The 24,524-nt window shown below is 51.0% G+C and overlaps 11 protein-coding genes across 11 annotated transcripts; 5 read left to right on the top strand and 6 right to left on the bottom strand.

Annotated features, from left to right (window-relative positions):
• Nucleotides 1-453: 453 nt before the first annotated feature.
• On the top strand, nucleotides 454-1,308 carry cbpA (putative calcineurin binding protein; the record flags this gene model as incomplete). The annotated part of the gene is made up of 1 exon (XM_056905405.1): nucleotides 454-1,308. One exon carries the CDS (start codon nucleotides 454-456, stop codon nucleotides 1,306-1,308), a length of 855 nt encoding a protein of 284 aa, XP_056769512.1.
• A 294-nt stretch (nucleotides 1,309-1,602) lies between these two features.
• N7458_002021 (uncharacterized protein) lies at nucleotides 1,603-2,319 on the bottom strand (the record flags this gene model as incomplete). Its single annotated transcript, XM_056905404.1, has 2 exons — nucleotides 1,603-1,622; nucleotides 1,683-2,319. The coding sequence occupies 2 exons, from the start codon at nucleotides 2,317-2,319 to the stop codon at nucleotides 1,603-1,605; spliced, it is 657 nt and encodes a 218-aa protein (XP_056769511.1).
• A 970-nt stretch (nucleotides 2,320-3,289) lies between these two features.
• N7458_002020 (uncharacterized protein) lies at nucleotides 3,290-3,841 on the bottom strand (the record flags this gene model as incomplete). The annotated part of the gene is made up of 2 exons (XM_056905403.1): nucleotides 3,290-3,368; nucleotides 3,483-3,841. 2 exons carry the CDS (start codon nucleotides 3,839-3,841, stop codon nucleotides 3,290-3,292), a joined length of 438 nt encoding a protein of 145 aa, XP_056769510.1.
• A 1,019-nt stretch (nucleotides 3,842-4,860) lies between these two features.
• N7458_002019 (uncharacterized protein) lies at nucleotides 4,861-5,466 on the top strand (the record flags this gene model as incomplete). The annotated part of the gene is made up of 1 exon (XM_056905402.1): nucleotides 4,861-5,466. One exon carries the CDS (start codon nucleotides 4,861-4,863, stop codon nucleotides 5,464-5,466), a length of 606 nt encoding a protein of 201 aa, XP_056769509.1.
• A 503-nt stretch (nucleotides 5,467-5,969) lies between these two features.
• On the bottom strand, nucleotides 5,970-7,100 carry N7458_002018 (DNA-directed RNA polymerase II core subunit RPB3; the record flags this gene model as incomplete). The annotated part of the gene is made up of 3 exons (XM_056905401.1): nucleotides 5,970-6,348; nucleotides 6,420-6,985; nucleotides 7,047-7,100. The coding sequence occupies 3 exons, from the start codon at nucleotides 7,098-7,100 to the stop codon at nucleotides 5,970-5,972; spliced, it is 999 nt and encodes a 332-aa protein (XP_056769508.1).
• A 1,571-nt stretch (nucleotides 7,101-8,671) lies between these two features.
• Nucleotides 8,672-9,262, bottom strand: N7458_002017 (NUDIX hydrolase; the record flags this gene model as incomplete). Its single annotated transcript, XM_056905400.1, has 2 exons — nucleotides 8,672-9,099; nucleotides 9,214-9,262. 2 exons carry the CDS (start codon nucleotides 9,260-9,262, stop codon nucleotides 8,672-8,674), a joined length of 477 nt encoding a protein of 158 aa, XP_056769507.1.
• Nucleotides 9,263-11,350: 2,088 nt separating this feature from the next.
• Nucleotides 11,351-13,326, top strand: N7458_002016 (arginyltransferase; the record flags this gene model as incomplete). Its single annotated transcript, XM_056905399.1, has 9 exons — nucleotides 11,351-11,405; nucleotides 11,607-11,651; nucleotides 11,739-11,814; nucleotides 11,875-12,060; nucleotides 12,122-12,526; nucleotides 12,587-12,684; nucleotides 12,739-12,804; nucleotides 12,888-13,144; nucleotides 13,201-13,326. 9 exons carry the CDS (start codon nucleotides 11,351-11,353, stop codon nucleotides 13,324-13,326), a joined length of 1,314 nt encoding a protein of 437 aa, XP_056769506.1.
• A 3,162-nt stretch (nucleotides 13,327-16,488) lies between these two features.
• Nucleotides 16,489-17,319, top strand: N7458_002015 (uncharacterized protein; the record flags this gene model as incomplete). The annotated part of the gene is made up of 1 exon (XM_056905398.1): nucleotides 16,489-17,319. The coding sequence occupies one exon, from the start codon at nucleotides 16,489-16,491 to the stop codon at nucleotides 17,317-17,319; it is 831 nt and encodes a 276-aa protein (XP_056769505.1).
• A 564-nt stretch (nucleotides 17,320-17,883) lies between these two features.
• On the bottom strand, nucleotides 17,884-19,837 carry N7458_002014 (uncharacterized protein; the record flags this gene model as incomplete). The annotated part of the gene is made up of 2 exons (XM_056905397.1): nucleotides 17,884-19,202; nucleotides 19,285-19,837. The coding sequence occupies 2 exons, from the start codon at nucleotides 19,835-19,837 to the stop codon at nucleotides 17,884-17,886; spliced, it is 1,872 nt and encodes a 623-aa protein (XP_056769504.1).
• Nucleotides 19,838-20,934: 1,097 nt separating this feature from the next.
• On the bottom strand, nucleotides 20,935-21,712 carry N7458_002013 (cytochrome c; the record flags this gene model as incomplete). Its single annotated transcript, XM_056905396.1, has 3 exons — nucleotides 20,935-21,089; nucleotides 21,157-21,251; nucleotides 21,338-21,712. The coding sequence occupies 3 exons, from the start codon at nucleotides 21,710-21,712 to the stop codon at nucleotides 21,065-21,067; spliced, it is 495 nt and encodes a 164-aa protein (XP_056769503.1). The 3' UTR covers nucleotides 20,935-21,064.
• Nucleotides 21,713-23,358: 1,646 nt separating this feature from the next.
• On the top strand, nucleotides 23,359-24,262 carry N7458_002012 (uncharacterized protein; the record flags this gene model as incomplete). The annotated part of the gene is made up of 2 exons (XM_056905395.1): nucleotides 23,359-23,763; nucleotides 23,831-24,262. The coding sequence occupies 2 exons, from the start codon at nucleotides 23,359-23,361 to the stop codon at nucleotides 24,260-24,262; spliced, it is 837 nt and encodes a 278-aa protein (XP_056769502.1).
• Nucleotides 24,263-24,524: the final 262 nt, after the last annotated feature.

Raw genomic sequence — 24,524 nt, 5'->3', positions numbered from 1 at the left:
GTCATGAGGCTTGGAGAGGATCCTCCTCAAAAGACAGTGGGTCAGGAACAAAGTTGATGACTGGCAAACTGCGGCGTGGTCGGAGTGGACTCAACTTGCACTGCCCGCAAGACGCCTCCGGTAACGTCGCCCCCTGCGCCCCCCGGACTCAAGAACGGACAAAGAAAAGGAGAATTCAAAAACTTAAAGATAAATATCTGCATGCGGTCGCCAGTCTCATGATTTTTCAAAAGTCATAAACTCAGACGAAACAAAGAGTGGTTTTGCCTCCGCAAAAAGTCTAGAACTTTGATTTCTCCTTATCCAGTGGCAACTCCTCCCTTTTATCTTTCCGCTTATCCTCCGCGCTTCACTCCAACTTCCATCTCATCGCAACACTCCCACCTTCCAAAGGGAAACTACCGCAACAAATCCTACATACACAAACACACACACACACACACTCAACACACCATGGCTGAATCTGTATCGCCTCCTCGCTCGCTGCCTGCGTCTCCCGCTGGCCACTCCTCGCGATCACACTCGCGCCCGTCGCTCTCCATTGATCTCTCCAGCATTCCCCCACTCTCGCAACCAACACCTCCCTCCAACACTCTCCTGATCACAGAGCTACATGACCTCATCCTCTTCCAGCCCTCCTCGCTGGAGGCCATCCGCAACCAAATCACGGTCGTGGCCCGCTTGCACTCCTTTTCGCCACTGCCCTCCTTCCGCCGCATTATCTGCTCGTTCCACTCCGATAAGGATGCCATCGCTGTCCGCAAGATGCTCGAGGGCACTCGCCTGTTGAACCGCAACGTGCGCCCGCGCATCTACTTTGGCGAGCCAACCCCCATCCTCAGCCAGGAAGAGGCCCAGCGCAAGCAGCTCCTCGAAGCCCCGCAGATGGACAGGCTCTTCTTCATCTCCCCACCACCCAGCCCACCCCACGGATGGCAGATGCGCAATGAGGACCCGCCCAACAAGGAGGCGCACGCCAGTGATCTGGCCCATGCCTTGGCCATGCTCAAGACTCACCAGCCCGAGCCGATGAATGTGGACCCCGCCACTCCCGTCTCCATCACATCCGATAAGCGCACTGGTAGCTGGCCCCTGGCTGGCTCGCAGCAGCGCAGCCGCAGCAGCACTATCATCTACAATCCAGAGGACCACGGTCACAGCCCCAACCTCCCGGCCGTGATGGTCGAGGACATGAGCTTGCCGGTGGACGAGGATGTTGACATGGACGTGGAATTGAGTCCCGTCGAGATGTCGGTCAACAAGATGCCCCCCAAGACGGCGCGGCCTCCAGTGGAATTGATGCATTAGATGGGTAATGGGATGGTTGCTTGTGTATTCTTTGGCAGTTTTTAGCGATGGGTATATTTGGGCATAGATCATCCATCATGTTACGGTGGCTTGTGAGCATTCGGCGTTGGTCCAAGGGTGGACTCTTCTTTTGCTATTGCATTATCTTGGATTCGGGCTTCTTACATACTTCTAGCTTCCTCTTGAAAAGCAAGCCTATATCAATAATGGAACATTTTGCTGTGTCGTTTCCCAACATTGGACTTTCCTAGATTCTACAAATCGTATTCACATACACCACATCATTCATATTGCTCAACCCCTTCGTACCTTGCCTGAATAGATAGTTAGTATCGTCCCCAGTCTCAAATATCCAAAGAACAATCGCTTCTCACCTTTAGACTCAAGCTCTGTGCAAGGCTTGCATGAACAGCCCCCCTTCCCAAGGCCCTGAAACTGCAACGCATTCCAAACCATCCACAACCCCTTCTCCTCAACCAACTCCTTCCGTTTACCCTGACGCTTAAACTCGCGCTCTTTTTCCTTCACATCCCTCTCCACCCTCCTCGCCTCTTCATCGCCCTCAACATCCCCATCAAGCGTCAACCTGCCAATCTGCCAAACAACCAACCCCAACGCATCCGCAACCCTCTCCGCACGCCGGCCATCCTTAGTATCCCTCAATTGCTCGCAAAGTCTTCTGCAATAATCCAAAATAGTAATCAACCGCGACCGAAAACATCTACTCCGCCCTTCCTTCGGGTTATCGACGAACATGTGCGTTAGACAGTTAATGTTCGCCGTGAGATGGCGCCGCGCGAGATGTTCTTTGCTCGATTCCGCCGATTTGACAGCGTCGACGAGAGTGGTCATTGAGCCCGGGAAGGAGGAGCGGTCTGCGATTCGGTGGCAGAAGTGCATACGTTCTTTGCTGTCTTCGGGGGATTGGAGGATTTCGATTATCAGGCGGATGTCGCGCTGGAAGGTGGTGCGTTCGGCGGCGAAGTATGTGGGCCAGGAGATTGATGACATTGTTGTGATGGGGTGGTGGTGTGTTTGGATTAATAGTGTAGGATGTGTAGTCGTGGTGCTCGATGGGCCTGGAGGAATTGAAAATGGGAAATAGTATGGACAGAGGGTCCTCGTTTTGTCTCTTTGGGATGAAATTACTCCCACAGATAAAGCTCTTTGCTGCTGCCATGTGTAACTGGCCCCTGCTTGGTCCCTTGGTGAGTCCATTGTCTATACCTTGTAGGATGTCGTTCCCTCTATATGTCGACAAAGAACACTAGAAATAGGGTCAATCCACCGTATCCTGGACATTCAGGTTTAGGCAAATTGTAGATAGCCATAGTGGAATGCCACGTACTTCAATAGAATAGGTCATGACAGAGAAAAAAGCTGTCACTGTGTTAAGGTCGACTTGTGAGGGTACTGTAGGCCAGGGCTTGGGTTTCACTTATGGAGGCGTTTTGACAGGCGAAGATAACACCTCCGGGTATTCACCTCGATATGCCCATACGGCGAACTGTGCCACAGTCTCATATGTAGTGTCTTGGAAGGTCATTTGCATAGATACCCGTTCTTTGCAGTCGTGCGTAAGGGCTGCTGCTAAACCTTTACATTTCGATTCAAGGGGCTTTCGATGGATGATGGATCTTGATGGATTCAGGTCTGGTCGACGAGCGAAGCTCCACGATTTTCGATCCTAAGAACCTATGCCGTGTCTAAAATGTGCAACTTCAAAGAGCTATAGTACTTACTCGGCAAAGGTAATGCCTTTACCAGACTCCATGGAGGGCAGTAACAGGAAGTTTAAAGTTGGATAAGCTAAATACCTAGATGATAGTAGGGGAAAACTGATGGAAGGACAGAAAGGGAACTATATAGATTCTCAAAAACGAAAATATTCTCAAGGCAAGTGCCATCCATGGGACCTCCCCGAAAATCTAGAGAAACGGCATGAATAAACAAGCATCTCTCTAAAATTCCAGAAACATTGTCAAATTGTGTCACCCTTCCGGATCTTGCCATGGAAGCGAGTCTCGTGGCGCAAGACGGCATGTACCATGAGCATCTCACTTGTGAAAAGAGAAAATCTGGGATCCGATTGTCCAACCATGAATTAGATAGAGGAGACGAATTAACGTTCAAATGTCGCAAATCAGAAATCAGACAAAGCCAAAGCAATATACCACAACCCCAGATAATGACCTGTACCTGCTTCTAGTCCGCTGAGGGTTGCCCGATATCCCCATGTAACACAAACGCCGCAGCCGAAGCCGATTACATAACCCTCAACGGTTCCTGAACAAGAAGATCCTGACCACGTCCCAAATTCGTGGGTGCCACTGCGCTTACTGAGTGTATTGTTATCAAGTGTGTAGCGCACCCCATGCTCAAGCTGCAATGCCTCGAACTTTTGGGTGGGGTTGTAAACGCCAGTAGCACCCTCGGTTGGATCAAGGAGTGCGAGATCTTCTGCAGGAATTGTGTAGCTTTGTGGATCAAGAGAAATTGTTTTCACGATATTGTTGCCCGGTGTTAAAGCCATAGAGAGTATCATGCCATGCCAAAGAAAAGTGATAAGAAGAAGCAGCGACGGGTCTGCTGCGGAATGTAAGTTCAACGCACCCCAAGTCAAAACAACAATGAACAACGGTTAACCACCTATCTCACAATTAGCTGTGCCGGTCTCTGCTGTTTCGAGTGCTGCGAGTGCTGCTGCTAGATTACCCGCCGTCCCGCGATCCCCAACGAACATGGACTTTGAATCCTGGAGCAATCGCTGAGCGTTTTGACTTGTGAATATTGTTTCAGCAGACTCTTTTCGGTTAATGTCATACTATCGGATAGATAATGACTATGGAAATACTATGTAAATTCGGAACATACATATCGATTGTATAGTAGACTAAAGAGCGAGAGCTAGACTCGCCATTCCGAGTAAATTTCCCTCGTCCAGATGTCTTCGCATATGATGATTTCAGGAAACCAAACATCCATATCTAGTCCACTAAATTCGAAGCAGTGACAATAGTTGTACAGCATGATTCTGATAGGGGCCAAAAAGCAGCATTCAGATACTGGATGCGCCATGGCTCAAGAGTTCGAAGTATCCCTTTCCTTTCCAGTCCAGCACAATGGCCCTGACTTTGAAGGGTATGCTGGAACAAAGCGGTCGTCATAAATCAACAAATATGAATAGGTATTGTCACAGACAAAGAGCCCCGGGTCCTCCCTCCCCTTTTTAAACTCAAGTACAAAGCCATTGTTCCGACAAAGCCCATCCTTTGACCACAACTCTTCTTTGCACGTACAACTTCCAATTGCCAACAAATGGAATTGTTATAGACGTATCAGACTGAATCAATCAGACTATATACTATTCATACCTCTGAAGATATCGCTCCTTGTGTTGTATTCGTCTATAAAACCGAGCCAAACCCTAGAACAACAACCCACCCATCCTGTTCGCAATCCTCTCATAGATCTAGCATCAAGATCCGACAAGGTATGACCCCAACCCCAGCACAATCAATCTCCCTAATAAGCCTCAATTCAACCCAAACCATGTCCACCCCAACCTCCCACGACCACGACCAATTCCAATCCCAAAAAGACACGCTCCTCCTCCAACGCCTCCAAAAAGCCATCTTCCCCACAACAATCTACCTCACCGACGACTTCAAAACCCCCTACCTAATCGCAGCAGAAGCTACAAACACTCAATACCCCAAGACCCTCCCTATACTAACAATCTACAACGAACCAGAAAACAAAGTACCCAACCACGTCCTCCTCCCAGCCACACTGCACCCTCTCCTATCACGCACCTACGCTCCAAACAGGGCCATCGAAAAACAGCGTAAAAGTATCCCGTTTAAAACGTACTGGGTAGGCTTTGACTTATCATTTATGCACCGGTACAAGAAAGACAGTGATTTTATCACCGCGCTAGATCAAGCGATGGAAATCGGGGGCTTGGCTTTTATCGTGGATGAGCCGGCGCAGGCACCCGTGAAGGCGTTTTTGATGGAGATTCGGGGACTGTTTGGAGGTGAAAATGATGTTTGGGCTTCGGCGCAGAGGCAGGTGCATGTGCTGGATCAGTTGGTTTTTGGTAAGTATGTTGCTCTTGGGCCGGAGGTGTTGGGGTGGGCTGGTGAGGGTGAGTAAGTAGATGGCTATGAGGAGGTTTTTTTGATGGAATGTCGTCGATGGATGGGGGGGTTATGTTCCAGGAAAGTTGACGGGGCATTCGTCTTGAGTTTGTGGGGAGGACATAGTCTCGGAATCGTCTTCGAGGGTTCGGTAGAATGGTGAGTTCTACTGCAGTCGATTGTTTTCGTCGTGTCGATTCCGAAATCACTTAGAAGTCTAGCTGAGAGTCATCAATCAAAGCGGTTTTGGGATGTCAGAATTGTACATTGTAGCAGTATCGTAGGTTAAAACGCTTTTTCTAGAAATTATGGACACAATGATTCAAAAGGACCGAATCATGTTGGCTCATCCCCGGCTGTGGGAGTATCACACTCGAGATGAAAAAGATAAGAAAACTCCAGATTACGCCACCAAGTCATCAGTAAAGGACAAGCGAAAAAGAAACTCCATCCAGCATGCTCAAGCCCGTTTTGTAACCTTCATAGCACCCCCTGTTAATCACAGCACTGCTCACCCACTTAGAAACCATAAGTGCTCTGGCCGTACGGCGTAGCACCGTATGGAGTCTGTGCGCTGGCTCCCCAGGGAGCATTTCCATATGCACCCAAGTTGCCGTCGATGCCCTCTGGGGGCTCGTATGCGTCCGGGTCGCCGGCTCCCATCATCTCGGCATCCTCTGGGCCACCGGCGTGGCCATTCTCGCCCTCGCCGGTGAGCTCGGAGACGGTAAGCGCAAGCTTCTTCTGCAGAACGAAGATTCCCTGCTGGACGATCATATCCGGATCAAGGTTGCCGATGCTCTCCACGTCCAAGTAGAAGATGTTGGGCTCGGCATCGTAGTCGAAGGGTTGATCGGGATTGTTGGCTTGCTCCCAGGCAGCATTTTCAGAGATAGGCCTTACCATCCTCAAGTCAGCACGATGCACAGGCAGATATCGGAGGGGTTAAGAGTATTAGACGAAACATACCATTCCTTGATCGGATCCTGCTCATACCAGTAATCCACATGCTTCAAGTTATTATGAGGATCATACTCAAAGCCCACAGCCGCAGTAGGCGCCCACTTGGCATGCTCCTTAGCAGTGCCCTTCTTCGCCAGACAAGTCAACTTGATCTCCTGCCCCTTGGCCAACTTGCAGATGAGCGGACCCTTGCCCTCGGGGTCAGTGATGACCGGGTCACCAATGGTATCATTCATCCGCTCGCCCTGGACCATCAGATCGCGCGCATAGACAGACATGATGCCCCGTTCACAGCGCACATGCAGCGACAGCGTCACGCTGCAGCGCACACAGTGGTCCTCGCAGTCGCAGTCCCGGGTGTATTCCAGATCCTGCTCGCAGTTCTTCGCGTTGAGGGGGACCAAACCCAGACGGTGGGCGAGCATCTCGTCCGGGATGACGGAGGTGTTGTTTTCGATTTCGATGAGATCGAGCGCGACGGTTGGCACTTCGGCGAGAATTACGCGGCGGAGGGAGTTGGCAAAGGCGAGATCAACTGAGCTCAGTCTGAAGTCGACGCGGTGTGGTTCCACCTGCAGGGTCGGTTGTGTTAGTCGTCGATTCTTGTTGAGCTTGTAAGAGACTCGTACGTACCTCGCGAACGGTGACCTGAGGCCCCGTGGGCTCGAGGTCCATCTCATAATCCATGCTGTGAAAGCGGGCGCGCTGATCGCCGCCACCCGGGTCTGAAGCTCACGGTCTATCTCCTGCTCATATGATGAGTGGAAAGTATGAGGGAGAATTGGTACCACTCGGAAGAAAGGTGAGAGTGGTGGTGGGTGGTGGTGAGAGGGATGAGGGTGTTGGATATGTATCGCTGCAGTGAAGATCGCGCGGCTTTGGGCCGTCGAAGTTCGGAGCAGCAGTTGGCGCTTTTCCTATTCGGGCGGTCTGCCTGGGGAGACCTGCGAAGTACACCTCGTTGCAGCGGACTCGTGGGCGATTTGTGCTCTCAGTAGGTGAGCAAAGTTAGTAGCAAGTCAAATACCCTCTCTATCAGCTCCCATTGAGATTTTCATCCCGAAAATTGTGTTCTCATTATGCTGGAGGGCTTCTTTAATGTTCCAGAATATGTAGGGGGATTGCTGGTCACGTGGATTGAGCCATTCGTGATCTGGACATGCGGCTCGAGAGTGGCATCCCTGCAGTTAATTCATCTGCTAAGGCGTAAGATTCGACCTTCAATGAATATCATAAAGCCACTTCAAGTGAGAGTGCTAAAAATTCAAGGTGTCATATACACTTGATCTTCTCCCTTCTTCAGCGACCTTGATCTTTATTTTCCGGACCAGCAGTCATACGAAATGCCAACTAGCGCACATGAATCCAGGGAGGAAGCATATCTGGACACTACCGTACGCTCGGCAGATAAGATTGATAGCAAAAGTTATACTAGCTGCTAGATCAGGCGTGAACGTGTTAGTTGAGCTGCAGGCAGTTATGACTACCGAGGTGATCCTATAATAGTACAAAAGGAAACCCCGCTGGAGCTGATCGCTCTCCAAGAATGCAGTACATAAAGCTGTCTGGGTAGGATAGACTCAGATAGAATCGGATTTCGTCGACATGAGTGAGGTGACAACAAGACTTTAGGTTGCTGGACACGTTTTGAAGTGCGACGAAGAACACCCCTCTATGCTGCCATCCCTCGAACACAAGCCGGTATCAGAAATACAAATAGTTTTACAGTGCGCAGTCATTGAAGAGTAAAGCGTATAGGTCAGATTAAACTTTCAGATACTAGCAAGTACTAGCAGGGGAACAGCAGATAAGCCCTGTTCTTCAAGTGACTAACGTATATGCTCTTTCCTTTCCCAGTTGGATAATGAAAGAGCTAGCATATAGTCTGCAATAGATCTGACCACAAGCAGGTTCTCTTCGTCTGCTTCACGGTCCCATTGATCCCGGGACATCCTTCTATCAGGTATGACAGCAACGAGAACAGAATATAAATCACCAGCAGAAAACGTGGTCGGGTAAGGCAGCAGCCCAGCCATTGCGGCGAATGCAATGCGATAGCAAATAGAGGCGGCGGGTGAGGAGGAGTGGTGAGGAGAGAAAATTCAACAAAGCACAAAGCCACCGTTCTTTTTTTGGGGGGTCGTATCGTGTCATCATCGGGGTGGTGCAACCCATTGCTCCCCGAGGGGTTCCAGAGGGGGAAATGTACGAGAACCGTTGTATAAAAAGACAATATATACTAAACGATAGCCGGTGCGCTATCGCTTCAAAGAGCTGCGATTCAGGGCTTCGAGCAGCTCGGGCCGATTGGCCAGCGCCGTCGCGGCTTGGGCGTAGCTCACCCACTGCCGTTTCCTCTTGTGCATTTCTGGCCATTGTGATTCTTCCTTGTCCACGCTCACTTCGAAGAATTGGTAGGAGGCCTTGGGCGCTTGGGCGGTCAGCAGACCGGAGGGGCGCATGTCTGGGATCAAGCCCAGATCGCGCAGCACGGTACAGATGACGCCGGCTTCTTCCCAGGCCTCACGGCACGCGGCCTGTTGTGCTGTGGACTCATCGGTCTCCCATCCTCCCTTGGGAAGGACCCAGCCTCCGGGACCGGCGGATTGAATCATCAGGACTCTGGTCTTGTCTGCGGAGAGGGGGACGACGCCGGCCACGAGGCGTTCGCCTTTGGAACCATAACCTACACGAGGCGATCAGGTCAGCAAGAATGTCCGATCCTTCCATGTCATCCAGGAACGATCGAGAAGACCATGTCTGATGCCGATTGGTTCCGCATGCCGGAGAGAACACCCACGTTGGTTTTTGCGCCCGACACGGGACTCCATGGACCGATCTTGTGCCATTGCAAAGGTCGGGTCCTAATCCGTCTCGGCGATCTTTTCGATTGGCTCCCGGTGAAGCCGTAGGACGGTAGGGAAAGGGTTCAAGTAAAAGAAGTGAAGTAATAAAAAAAAAAAAAAAAAAAAAAAGCGGAAGGCAAGACCGGGAGAGATCGAATGCCGTAGAGAAGAGGAAAAAGGGAAGAAGTCTCAAGCTCCCGCGGAGCCAGGAGGACTTCGGGGGAGTTTGGAAAGAGAGAAAGCTTCCCGGGGAGGTTTTGGAGTTTGGAGTTTGGCGGGTTCTGGATTTGGGTTGACCTGGTGGGCGGTCGGAAAAGGGAAATTTTTCTTCCCCTTGGGGCGCGAACGGTCGAGACTGCGGGGGAGAAAAGAAAAAAAAAGTAGAAAAGAGAGTCACTGGGGTAAAGGTCAGTCACTCTTAGGTATTGCCATTCATGCCCGTAATGGCCGGGGACCTGGAATGAAGACAAGTACTAAAAGGCATGATCGGTAGGGGAAAAGGAGGAAGAAAATGGAAGAAGTGGCGGAGGAGGGGGGGAGGGGAATGAGAAGAAGAAGAAGAGAAAGAGAGAAGATGGAAAATGAGGATTCGCAAAAAGAGCACCAGTGGGCGTGGAGGGGCACAGGCAGACCTGGCGGCGCAATCCGGACCTGACTAAGAAGGGATTACGGGTTGTTACATTTTTGGTATTGCGATGATTCTGGGAAGTAATCTTCTAGTCCGGAGCATCAGACTATGCGCCTAGTCTTTTTGGCTAAAGGTTCTCCGTTTCGGAGTGTTCTCTCGTGGTTGGAACTATACTTTAACGTTCAACGGTAACGGGCCACCGGGAACCAGGCATTGAGCCTTCAGAGTGCTTCGAAGAGGCTTGTCTCTTCGTAGGAATGAGATTCTGTTCTGATCACCTTCCCCTGTCGTTGAATTGGACTTTCTTCATGGATTTTAGTGACCTCATTTCTTTTGCCAAAGCAATTATAGTCGTTCGTCCACCCGGAGGAGGGGGGCTTCCCTGGTCTTATAGTTGGTCATGTGACCCCTTCGGCACTCCCACGACAAGTGGAGGACTGGAGGACCGGAGGAAGAACGAGAAGAATCCCATTCAATCCGCATAGTAATAATCCATGGTACCTGTATTATCATTACAAGCCGAAAATGAATATCAAATTGGCATCCAATGTTGAAATTATAATAATAGAACGCAAATCTACCGTCAGAATAATGATGATTTCCCACGATGACCGCGCATTCCGGACTTAGCGGTGGTTCTGCCCTAAAGCAGGTCTCGGGTCGACTGGGACCCTCCGCTGGTACCGAGCCCTGAACGGCCTAAAGAGAGTATAGTCCGGAACAGAAACAGCCAGTCCAGTCGTCCAGTAGTCCAGTAGGACTAGTAACTACTGTAGTATTCCCCCTGGGAAACTCCGAGCGATTCGATCGTGATCGCCGATTCGGCAAGTTGACACGCCCATGAGGTCATGCAAACTCTGGCCGACACCTACGTAGTTGCTAGAATACTAACTACTCTTCTGACAAAAGTGGTCTAACACTGGCCGATCCCCGATCTCCATAGGTAATCTGTAACTATAAAGTACACCCGCTTCTACCTTGGCTACCGGAATTAGATACAGTACTCTGGTCCGCAATAATCTCAAAGATATGAGCCGCCTACGCTAAACCATGATGGTAATATGTTCTACATTATTTCAATACCAATAGAGTAATTCAAATGTATCCTTTTTTTTTTTTTCCATGATCTGAAATTGTATCGGAATTGACTCTCTCATTATTGTGAACTCCTCCTTCTCCAGCGTAATACCACCAACCCCGCCAACGCCTCATCCAACGTGGCCCATTCTTTTCTCCTTTCAGCATCTCCCCCCACCTTAACCCTCAACCCGCAACCCCGTTTCTTCCTGCAATAACAACACATAAACACATAACACATATCCCAAACTCCCCTCTCCCCCCTGTCTCTCTCACTCTCTTCTCGATTCGCCACAATCCCCGTGGTTTGCCTCCGCTCATCCTCGCAGGCACAATTTCTTGCTTCCGCCGGGACCGCCGACTATCGGCAGCCAGTCATTCCGCGGATGGAGCCCGTTGACGCCGAACGCGCGCGACAGCTGTCGCTCTTCCGGCCCCTAGGTACGTCCCACTTGCGCCCCCCAACCACGAGCCACTGAGACCAACCCTCGAGTCCCCGTGGCGCGTCCGCGGGTTCTGCGTGGCTGCGAGAGCTCAACCCGCGGCGCCGGATCCTCGGGCAGGGGCCGATCGCCCCCTCGCCCGTAAACATCATCATCCAAGTCACTAACTAGCTACCTATTTTGGCCCTTCCTGGAACAGGCTACCAGCGCAATTCTTGTGGTTACTGTAAATCCAATGATGGAAGTAGGTCTTTTGCACATCCCACTTTGAGATCCACCCCCCACCTGCGTTGGGCATGATTATCTGACACGTCATTGTCTGCCTGCCCAGGCGTCTCATATTACACCAGCTCCGTGGTCGTGCGGCCTGAGCACTATGAGGAGCTCATCCATCGAGGATGGAGACGGTATGTATCAACGACCTGGGACTTTCCCATGACTGATTCTCATGACTCATAACTATCTAGATCGGGCAAGCTTTACTATAAGCAGAACCTGCAACGGTCATGTTGTCCGCATTATACGATGAGGCTGGAGGCAGACGCCTACCAGCCTCGTCGTGACCAGCGCAAAGCCATCAATCGCTGGAACAAGTTCATTCTGGGCCCAGAGTATATCCGCAAGGCGGCTCGGCTCTGCCCGCGGACTCGAGAGTAAGTGTCTCCCGACGTTGCTCAATCATAAAGACTGCCTGTGTCTCACAGCATCATGCAGGGAAAAGCGGCATCGGAAGTGTAACTTTGACCTACAGGCCGCAGTAAACGAGGCAGAGTACAGCAATGTCAAGCGTCCCATCGATCCAGTGACCAAACGCCCGCTGGAGCCGGCGCACAAGTTCGAGGTCAACCTCGAGGCCGACTCGGTTTCCAAGGCCAAGTTCGATCTATTTGTCAAATACCAGACGACGGTCCACAAAGAGGATGTCTCTCGCTGGAAGACAAAGGACTTTGAACGGTTTCTATGCTCCGGCATCAAACGATCTCCCAATCCGATCACCAAGTCGAATGCGGCCGAGAAGAAGCTGGGATCATGGCATCAGTGTTACCGGCTAGACGGCAAGCTGATTGCCGTTGCGGTGCTGGATCTAGTCCCGAGGGGAGTGAGCTCGGTCTACATTTTGTAATGTCCCCGGCCCCTCTCAATCTGTGGACTCGTTGTCTAACGAATAGTTTGTTCCAGCTATGACCCCGATTACGAGCACTGGGAGTTTGGCAAGCTGAGCGCAATGCGTGAGATCGCCTTTGCGCAAGAGAATAACTATGCGTACTATTATATGGGTATGTATTTACTGCGGTCAGGCATCGACCAGTGACAATTAACACTGCACACAGGATATTACATTCACAGCTGCGTCAAGATGCGGTACAAGGGCAACTTCAGACCCCAGTACATTCTCGGTGAGGCTTGATCATCCCTTACTATTCTACTCCGTCGTTGAACGAAGCTTTCCTTTGGAGCGCCACTAACCACTGCGCATCAGACCCCGAATCTTACGACTGGGACCCACTCGATGGCGAGCTCTCCCAAAAGCTCGACACCCAGCCCTACGTCTCCCTATCCCGGGAACGGGCTCCCCAAGACGCCAGACCGTTCCCAGATATTGCCCCGGACGTGGACGAAACAGACCTATCTCTCTTTGACATTAACATGCCTGGGGTATTAACGCTGGAAGAGGTGAAAGCCCTGGATCTGGACCATTGGCATCTACTGTATCATGGCTCGTTTGTGCAGATGGATGTAAGCGTTCCTTTCCTCCCGGGTCATATAGCATGGCAATTTCTAACGCGGTATAGGATCTTGTTGGCTGGGAGAGAATGCCTGTGGATAGTCCGCAGTCGGTCAAGGGTATTGTTGCTGAGCTTGCTGCGGTTCTTGGACCGAAGCTTGTGAAAGATAGTGCTGTGGTTCTATTTGATTGAGCATAGCGGGAAGTGGAGTTTGGCCATTTGCATTTTGCTTTGTGCATGCCTGCTCAGACTTTGGTTATCGAGTCTGAGACTTGCAATACCTAGACCCTACTTTCAATCAGTTCTCGGGTTTTGGCATGTCTAGTGTCACCCTTGCTCAAGGGCATTTGAGTTGGCTGGTTCTAAGTTTGGGCTACTTGACTATAGGATCTAGAGCCCTTATTGTAATATTCTACCTCATGATCCCCATCTAGAATATACTCGCATGATTAGTACGGTGTCACTGGGTTCCATAAGTTTGAACAGCCGGGAAATCCAAAATCATCTCATCGGCCATACTTGGAAAGGCAAGTTGAGGGACAATGCCAGTGCTATCTAGAAAGATGTCTTAAAAGACACCCAGAAAGATCTTCCAAAAAAATCAAGCTGCAGCATATTAAGATGGTCTTTTTTCTCTTGGTCTCCAATTTCAGACTTTTGAACAGTCACTGTACAACTCAGCCGCACTCCCTCGCAACCAGCAAATCTTTTACTACCCTCCCACTCGCAATACTCTTCGAAACAGACGCCCCCTCACGCCCTTCAAACCCATTAATATAGAACATTCCCGGAACCAACTCCCTCCACGCCCCATCATCCTCGCGCCCTCCATCCCGCTCGATAACAGGTATACCATTCGGCCAGTAATCTCGATGAATCCAAGCTATCGTCGGCCTATCCACACATACAGACGACGTATTAACTGCCCCTCCTTTCAATGCAAATTCTTCCCTGACTTTTTCGTATTTCGGCTGCACAAAGTTAGGGTGAGCTTGCTGAGGTATAAAGAATGATTGATTGGGGAATGTGATATTCCCCCGTGTCTGATTGAATAAGGCCGCGAGGTCATCGTCTGAGAACAGGTTTCCGGAAATGATTCTTGTAAAATCAGCCCATGATGATATGTAGTCATAGTATACGACTCGTTCACGGGCGACGGAGATGAAGGGGAGACTAGTTCTATTTGAACTGGAGTCTTGATGGTGGAGATATGTAGGCCATAGGTCATTTCTTTCTATAAGGTTAGAAAGGTACGCGGCCAAGCCCTGCGCGACTAAGCTGTTTAAGGTAGGAGCTTGCCCGATATCACAGTACTATAGACAATGCCGACGTCTTCCTGACTTAATGACAATGCTTCAATAACATACATTGTCCAAACTATCTCCTTTCCTTTATTTTATCGTCTTGTAACGTTCTTACCCTTGAACTTCATCTACCTTTCTAGTTATGGCTCCGACCGAACCGCACCAAATTTTCCTGATAACCGAAATCCTGGAAATGATCCTGCTTGAAACCGACATGCGCACTTTGCTCACGTCGGCTCAAAGGGTCTGCCGGAAATGGCATGATCTAATCCGGGACTCATCCAACTTACAAGCCACACTATTCTTTAAACCGGCTAGATATATTCTATCACGCGGGACGCCAGGTATTTGCAACCCATTACTAGATGGATGTATATGGCCATGGTTTTGCGCCAAACAGGCGCGTGAGTACAGAGCACCCCCAGTAGAAGGAGGGGCAAAGATACCTCAGATTGATCCTCAGAACGACGAACGCTTTCTCCGACAAGGGGCAAGTTGGAAACGAATGTTCTTTCAGCAACCTCCTCGTTCGTGTATCGGATTTGTGGAGAAAGATGGAAAGGCAGTGAATGGTCCCGCATACACGGAAGTGGAGGTTCAACCCGACGGGGACTACCTACGACTCGGGGATATAGTCATCCCTTGCATGAAGCTTCATGCAAATCTTCACCCTCTACCAGAAGAAGGGCTGCTCTGGTTCGGGTATGTTGGCAGTGAGGAATCATTGAAAAGATTTCCTTTCCTGGCAAATTATCCAGAAGACGACGAAAAATATGGAGAAATACCGCTGAGCCAGGTAGCATACGTTGCCTCAACATGTCTACGAGATTGTGATATTGTGTTTTTCATTCTAGAATGTGGGCGCGTTCGAGGGCGGTGGGTTAGTAACAATTTTGCTATGGACTTGCGTTTTTGGCTGGGACTTATGGGGATGCGTCTCGTGCCTGGGCAGATATCTATTCCAATGCTGGTGAGCTAGGTGGTTACAAAATCTTCTGCCTTGCTAGGTGTGATTAACCAAAGCACCTTGCTGCATAGCTCTTATATATACAGTCAGTCAATGAATTTCTAGCTCCTCAATACCGAACTTAATCTTTGGTCAGTATCAGGTACTTAGAACTTATGATGAAGTGACATATTTCAACAGGAAACTCGAAGCGAACAGGTTAACTTGGTGCCTACTGATGAACGTATTCAAGACGAAGAGGAAAAATAACCAAAAGAAGGCGAGTCAGAAAAGAGAGCTCAGGTATACAGCAAAACAGGCAAGCATCCAAGCCCCAAAAAGATATTTCAGGCACTAGTTGATACGACACGCACGGGGACCCGCTAATCGAAAAGGTCAAAAGACCAAATATGTCAGAAGGCTATGTTCTGACAAAACCGAGACCGATATTAGTAGCGCATATAACATTAGGGTGACGAGGCCCAAACACCTGATTACAGTCAGGATCAGGACTGTGTTGATGTACCCGCATATTCTCTATGTATTTATCGCCGTAGTTAGTTCTCAGAGTTCTTCTAATCTACCCCGTGAGCTTGGTTTTCCCCATATATCCTTCATGCGTACTATCAGCTCTTTGGAAGACTTAAATTATCTATCGTGCCTCAAAGAGCAGCTCGTAGCGCGGACAATGTGAATAGATTGTCTCATCATGTACTCTTGCAATCATGAGGAGAGACAAAGCAATCCCTCTTAGTAGCCTGGAATACTCGTGTATCAAACCGACCTGTAGATCCATCGCCAATAAGGGGGATTGTCTCTTTGAACAATTCACAATACATTGTTCGTCTGGTGCAATCGACCGCCTTTCAACCTCATCGATTTAAGGGCATTCAACAATGACTATAATTCAAAGACAGTCAAAGAATAATCATTCTATTGTTAGCATTGAACTGCGTGAAGAACTAGAGTATACCTCGAATATAATTCCGGTCTACACCTAAATATCCAACCCATCATCATCCATCATCAGCATACCAGTCTCCCTTTACACCATCATCCCCTACACCATCCAGGCCTTACCATCTCACCAGCTTACATCTGACAATGCCTTCCTTCTACAAACCCCCTCCATACGAACTCCTCCCAATCAAAAAAGCACCCCGAATGCCCCCCTCAAACGACGACTACAACCCACAATCAGTAATCAAGCACCTCCTCATCCTAGCAAAGGCCACACAAACCAACACCAACGAATCAACCTTCACCCAATGGCGCGACCAGCTTAGCGCAGACCTCAAAAGTCTAGTAAGTCACGCCCACCTCCTCAAACCATCCAACTTAGTCACCCTCCTACAGCACGGCCTCGTCACTCCACTAGAACACGTCGACGGTCTCCGGACCAAAAATACAGCAATCTGCTTCCCTGATCGGTGTCAGCGTATTGTCAAGATTGCTAGCGGTCTAGCGGAGTGTTTAAACACCGAACTCCGGGAGAAAGACACCGTGTTCGATGACGAGACTTGTGAAAATATCGCATGGCAGGGCGAGATGCACGGCGAGTCTGGGAGATTGGCTCGTGAGCGGGCACTTACCAGCGCATCTACACTTCGAGAAGAAATAGAAGTCTACGGTATTCCAAAATCGAGAAAAGACAGAAATGCTTCTTTTACCATCGCTACAGACGGCGTTGTTACTATTCATGCTTCGCTCAAGGTTAATATGTATATGCTTGCTGCGGCTGTTGGATGTCTTTCCCTTGCTGGGCGAGATGGAACGGATCAGTTTGCGGATGAAGTCCGTAGTACCGTGATGGATGATTTCGATCAGTATTTGTGCTCTGACGATACTTATTTACTCGTATTTTGGTCTCGGTTTAGGCCTAGCGCGCAAATTGCTGATCGGTGTGGGTGTTTGCTGTGTGATGATGGTATCTAGATGAACATGGTTTAGCTTGGTGTGAGGGTGGAAGGTCTTTCTTTTTCAGAGGGGCTTTGTCGAGGAGCGGTATCTAAATTCAAAGTCGTGTGTTGCATAGAATTTATCTAGTGTCAATGATCTATATCCAATTGAGCAACCTCAAGCATAATACGTATGGCTGACTACGTCGGGCACTTAAGGTGGGATTTCGACTTTAAAGCGAGATCAAAATGCGTAGATCAAATACGAAAACGGATTCAAAAACTATATGCCACCAGAAATCTCTATTCCTTTTGTCTTGCAGACGCCTCGCCTATCCTCCCTGTTCGCCATAAATTTGCGCCAACAGATCAGGGCCAAGGTCAAGACCGGGGAAAAACGCCGTCTCCACAAGAGCAAAAGAGCAAATAGGCCCCGACACCAACCTTGCGTGAACCAGTCCAAAACGCCGAGAATAGTCAAAATCCATCGAAAGCAAAGTCAAGATGACACCGGGTCCGATGCTACATGACAAAGGAAAAAGAAATGCATGCAGGTCGGATATAAAGACATGAACAACGAAGAATGGAAAGTGGGCTCCGGCTATACCCCGTCAATGCCCTCTTCCTGCCCATCAATGCCACTCAACAAAGACGAAGATGGTTTGCGCCCAGAGCCGTATACCATCTCCATCAATTTGGCTTTCTGGCGTTCTCGTACTGAGCGGAGGTAATCATATGTACTCTCCAACCCCTTGATCTGGCCATCGATAACAGCTTCAACAGGACCGAGCATGCGACCTGATGCACCGGAGCTCCCTGATCCAGATGCACCCTCGATACCCACGAAACTGACTGAGTCATTCCGGCGCACGAGTGGACTGACCAGCTTCCGACGTAGCGTCTCCAGGTTCACCTTCAGCGTGAGCAGGCGGCCCCGGTGATCAACTAGGAGATGTTTATTGGCAACAGTGCGGCTGCGCACGTTCGCGAGGAGCTTCTTGTTTTTCTCATACTTGCGGACTGCGGCTGCGTCTGGGCCTAGCACGCGGGTCCAAAGAGAACTGAGCATCTCGCCCTCGGCGCGCTCCTGGGCATCAGATTCGCGGACGACGGTGCGTTGGAGATTAAGGAATTGGCGGTCGATTGATTCGAAGAGTGCAAAGAGTGCGGTTGAGTGGGATAATTCGCTATTAATGGACTCTTCCAGAACGGAGAGGAACTCGGTGAAGGTGCGGGTAAGGGTGGCTCGCGTGCGCTGCGCTGATGTTGGACCGAAGACGGCCATGACGACGTGGCCTAGCGTTGTGGTGGTTGCTGTGCTGCCGCCGTCGGGGACTTCGGTCGTTTGCTCGAGGGCGCCGATGCGCGACAGCATGTTGTGCACGTTGTCGAACACGATAGTAGGAAGTGTGCTGGGCGGTTGGGCGGAGAGTGTTTCTAGTTCGCGCTTGGCCCAGTCCATCACGATCAGGATAGAGTCGACGTCCGAGTCTACATTGGCGAAGAATCGGGTCAACTCAAGGGAGAGCGACTTGAGCGAGTCGGATAGCTCGTCTAATTGCCGGACGATGATGGGCGCACTAGTCATGTTCGTACCACGCACCGACTCACTCAGATCCCAGACTGCAACCCCAGTCTCTTGCAGGGTACCGATCTGCTGGACTCCATTCTCGGAATAATAGATCAACGGCTCGAATGAGCGCGCGAAGCCTGACAGCTTGACCAGATCGGGGATTGCCTGCGGCAGACCTGGAAGGAATAGTGCGCGCATGAAGGCGACTGACAGAAGGAGGACTATGACCGACAAGGTGGTATTAGACTTGGAGCTGGTGATCTTATCTAATTTGCCGTGCAAGTAGCCAAAAACGGCAGCAAAGGGTTCACGATGCTGGACCTCTGCGCGCACCGCGAAACGGATGTCTTTTCAGCCATGCGAACAAGAGACGTTAGTGTTTCCATGTCCCAGGAAGTCAAGAGTCACCCAGGTTCAGACAAGGCCTACAGTTACTCAGATTCTCTGCACCAAACCCGGATCCATCATCCTCGGGAGGGCGGCGCGCTGCGCCAGGGGCCTGCTGTGGAATTGGACTGGGGGATCTTCCGGTCTGTGGGGTACCTGCGCTATGGGGTAGGGGCACATTGGCTGCGATAGTGACATCGCCCTCGTCACTGGGCTTTTGCCTCGTCGGGCCTTCGAGGGCATCTTCATACTGTGGACTCGGCTCGCGCGACATGGACGGCGATATGCTCACTCCAACCGTGGGCTTTAGTTCCAAATGGTTTGCATGGAGGTGGGTCTTGCGCCCATAGGGCTGATGGCGGTACCAGCCACTCCCTTGGACGTAGTCGTGCTGGTGCAGGCCTGGCGGCGACCAGCGATCTCCCGCGGTAGGGTCATCGATTTCACCGTCAGATTCTTCCGACCGGAATCCAGAGTGCTGGGACGGCAGACCAAAGAGAGGTGAGCGGTGCGCATTACTGTTGTTCTCAAAGTCCTCGAGCGAGGCATCGAGCGATGGATGGTCGTCGAAGACGTTATCTAGCTCGTCCAGCATAGCGGACGGCGTGTATCGGTGTAGGCGCTTCAGAGCGAGGGGTGTTTCTGCAGTTGCAGCGACAGCGCGCAGGAGTGAAGTGTCTTGCGATCGCGATCAAAATCACTTGCGACAGAAGTGGAGGTCGAAGGCTGGAGGCTGTAGGGTCAGAATCAGATCGGTTAGTGAAAGCGCCCTCGAAAGAGAAGATCATGCGCTGGTCCTTGATACCGAGGAGAGTGGCCAAGGTTAGGAAAAGGAATGGCTGGGAGGCAATCAACCCCGCGCGCCAGCGTTGGGATCGATCTGGATGCGATGCGATAAGTAGCGCTTGCTGGTGGGGGTGAGAGGCAGTACTCTGTGTGTACACCCTCTGGAATGCGGGTAGCTGAGAAGTATAGAACCTTGGGTCTGATCTTGAGTCTATGGTCCGGGTCTGGGTCTGATTCAGGCACAATCGAGCATCCACGATATTTAACAGAACCCAGAGGCAAAGACGGAGGCAAGAAGAAGAGGAGCGCCTCGTCCAGTAATGCGGGAATCGAGGGAACTCCTCACCTGCAGAGGAGGCTGGGCCAATCAATTTCGGAGGATGAGCTGTAGCCCATCGCCAGGTACTTGCGCTGTACTTTGAGGAGGTACCACACAGGTACAGTTTGGCTGGGGAAATGCGGTTAGCGGGACTTGGAGAGTACACCGGGCAGTGCCTGACCGCCATTGGCGCCTGACGAGTCTCTCCCTTCTCCCTTCACTGCATTGGAGGAGGAGAAATAGTGGCCATCCTGAAACACGGCATTTTCTCGACTCAACCATTGGCATTCCTCGATTCTCCAGTCTCCAGTCTCCAGTTTTCAGACTCCAATCAGCCAGCGGTGCCACCCCCTGCGAACCTTGTCGTCAACCCATGCGAACCCTCCCCCAAGATCCCTCTGCAGCCGATCGGCCTATTCCAGTACCTGCAGTGATGTGCATCCACCTACAGTACGCCAGATATAAAAAGAAAGCGACTAGAATCTTAAAAGCAGGATTAGATGATGGAAAAGAAGAGGAGAAGTTTTTTCAAATCTATTGCGGGTCAACCATTGAATAGTCTTTGGATAATATTACATGACCGGTCCCTTCCAGGTCCGGAAAATCAGCCCTCGGCGCCAAACCAATCCCCCGACGTCTATTGGAATTGCTCGAGACGGGGTAACAGAGAACAGAACGAAAAGGCCGTGGGAGGGGAATAATAGCACATCAGGTCATTTAAGCGGTGGACTCCTTGAGGTAGCTGTGAAGAGAAAGGAGGGGTTAGCCGGAAGAACTTCCATCCAAGAATCAAGGCAGGTAAAACGTACGTGATGAGGTCGTTGCGCTCCTTGGCCTTCTTGAGACCACCGAAGGCCATCTTGGTACCAGGGATGAACTTCTTGGGGTTCTCGAGGTAGGGGAACTGTACGGAAGGATTGGTGGTTAGCGATCTCGCTTCACTGGCCTCAGGAAGTGTCAATTTGACCACTAGATCAACGATGTACTCACCAGAGTGTCCTCGTTCCAGGTCACACCAGCCTGCTTGTTGGCATCGGTGTAGGCGTAGCCCTCGGAGGAGCCAGTCTTGCGGCCGAACAGACCGTGCAAGTTGGGGCCGACCTTGTGGGGACCAGCAGCCTCAACGGTGTGGCACTGAGCGCAGCGGGTCTGGAACAGCTTGGCGCCCTTCGCAGAGTCACCTGGAGTGAAGAGCGAATTAGTCGGCTGAGGCTTGGAGGTGGTTGCAGGCGACTGTGGCTGCTGCGACGGCTGCTGCGACTGAAGCAGCGCTTCTTCCCGGGCCTTCTCTCTGGCGGCGTGCAGCTCTCTGCATTCCTCCACGAGGTTCAGAGTCATCGCGCAGTACATGGCGAGGGTGCTCATGGTGGCAGGTGCGCAGTCACTGGAATTGGAGATGGAATGAATTGACTGGATGGCAAGTCGAGAGAGCGAGCTGAAGTGAAGTGGAAGAGTGAGGGTTGGAGGAAGAGAGGGAGATAGGTGTAGTAGCTGGACGGAGGTCGCAGGTGAGGTGAGGTCAGAGGCAACGACTTCGTCTTCCTTAGGTGGAAGTCCTACACCAGGTCCTGTTCATCCACCAGGCAGACACCTCCACGCGCATCCTTCAACCAGTTTTCTCGCTTTTCCACATGTCGCGCATGCCTCCGAACAATGGCATCATGCGCGTTCGCTCTCTCTCTCGCTCTCGACCAGCTTACCCATTCATCGATTCGCCCATCCGCCAATTCCAGGCAAAGCCAGCGTGTAGGGGAGAAACAAACTTACCAGGAGTGAACTTAGCAGCTTCCTTGCCCATTTTGAAAGAGTGTGAGAGGAATTGGTTCGAGAATGAGAACTGTACAGATTGGATAAGACGGCAAAAGAAGGAGGAGCAAGATTTTCCAACTTTTTTCGCCCGTATTTGTACCGTCGCCCCATTCCACTCCCGTGATCCGCACGTCCACCAATCAGGACCCGACTATTTCCAGGCCCGACGGGCGCAACCGGGTTCTCCTTCGGTGAAAACATGCCATCATCAAGACTGACAAGCTTCAGCTGGATGATTACTTGCGCACCAGGCCCCAATGGATTGATGCTTGCCATGCTGAGTACTTGAACACTGACCTCCAAGTTATCATATGTCCCCAATGAGCATCCCGGGCTGGGTATACTAACTTCGATTATTAGAGCCGCAGGTGTTGCCTCTCCCCCAATGATCTCATCCTTGCTCATTTCCCCTTCGGCTACAACGGCTTACTACTATCTATCCAAGACCAAAAAATAACCCAACCGTCCAATCTGAATCAACGGACTAAATACTTCTCGTCCTCTATGGGCTTTTCCTCCTCCAGCCCCTTGATAAGCCTGGGCACAATATCTCATTCTAAGCCCCTTGAGACCTGGAGGACGGAGTACACTTGGCCTTTTCCCCGAAACTGGTCCAGAGACTGGTCCACCAAGGCTGCGAAATGCACCCGTTGTCATTCGCCGTCCAGGGGTCACGCCACAAGTCCACAGTCCACCAGGGCCGGCTGTGGAACCCGAGGCAGGAAAAGCGCGGATTGTGATGTTGCGGAGGAAACTCGGCACTCTCTTTGCACCTGTGGGCTCCGGGGGCTCCGGAAAGCACTTTGCACACTCCGGAGTTGGAAGAATAATAGACAGCGCCAGCTTCCTTTCTGGGGTGACGACGAGGCTGTTGTAGGTACATACATATGGTAGAGAGCACCTTGTAGAATTACCATAAACCACCACTCTATACTGTACACGAATTGTATAAAGGTGCAGCTCTCTAGAGCTCCGGTTAAATCAAACTCTTTTTTAGCGCTCGGAAGAATGTGCGATTATTATTGTGACGACACTCTGCTGCAGACCACCAAGCCACTCTCTTCCCAACGAGCTATCACGTGATATGTGGAAAATTCCCGTCCGCCGCAGCGACCGACAATCAACACTCCAGCGGGGACCAAGCAACACATCCAACCACCAAATAACCACGGAATTAATCTGTGGTTACAGATTCAATCACCATGTCCCCAGCACAGATCCCCCACTTCCTCCTCCCCCGAGGCCTCCCCACCGCCAGAACCCTGCGCACCCTCCAACAAACACAACACGCTGGCCATGGCTTCAACACTTCAACCCGGCGCTGCTTCTCCGAGTCTCGCAGCGTCGCCGCAAGACCGAAACGGGTCACCGATAAATCGCGCGTGCTCTCTCAACCAGACAAGTTCCGTCCCCCGTCGCACCCGCAGCGTCTGGTCAATCAAGCGCGTACCTCGCCGACGGGCCAACCAGTCAATTATGGCCGGGCATTGAGCGCAGAGGAGCGCGCAGCGCAGGATAAGAAGCAGTACCCGAATATGTTCCCGCCCGAGGGAACAGTGATGTTCAAGTTCTTGACATCGCGGTGGATTCACATTTGGATCGCAATGGTAAGAAGCACCCACCGGTATCCACGAGTCCCAACTAAACTAATTCTAATTTCTCTCGGGCTTATAGAGCATCCTAACCAGCCTCGCAACATTCACCTTCACCACAAACTTCAAAGCAACCTCCCCCTTCGCCCACCTCCTCCCCTCCTGGTCCGACCTCCTCACCCATCCAATCGACACCCTCTCCCAGGCAATGCACGTCTACCGCATGCACGTGCAACACGAGTCCATGCGCGTCCGTGAACAGCGCCAGCGCCGCGTCGAAGACGCCGAGAAGCGCCGCCAGTACCGGATTGCGCATGGCCTGGAGGACGCGCCTGAGAAGGAGGGTGTGGTTTCTGGGGAGATGGTTGATGATGGCCAGTCGCCTGTTGCGGTGGATGTTGCCACTGCGGCTGCTGGGGATGTAGCTGGTGTTGGGGGCGCCGGGGCGAGTCAGGAGTTTGTTGATTGGGAGGGGAAGAAGAAGCCTGTTAAGAAGTGGCTTGGGATTTGGTGAGCTGTGTTGGAAGTGGTGAACTGAGAGAGAGTTGGGACCCTCTTGGTAGTGTGTGAACTCTAGGTGGGAGTTGCTTCCAGGGCGACTGGAAGTGTATTGTATTGATATGTTGATATCAAATGACTACTCCTTGTACATTAGATTAGATACTTGCATGTGGAGAGATTCAACCTCCGGTTTATCAATTTACGACTATGAATCGCCTCTTTTGTACGACGTAATATGGCTAAATTCGAGATGGTATTATCTAAACGGGTTCTTT

This window comes from Penicillium daleae (assembly GCF_028827525.1).
Source record: "Penicillium daleae strain IBT 16125 chromosome Unknown utg000002l_segment0_segment0, whole genome shotgun sequence".
NCBI classification, from domain to species: domain Eukaryota; kingdom Fungi; phylum Ascomycota; class Eurotiomycetes; order Eurotiales; family Aspergillaceae; genus Penicillium; species Penicillium daleae.
The sequence above is the reverse complement of the archived record's forward strand: the minus strand, read 5'-3'. Positions and strand labels throughout refer to the sequence as shown.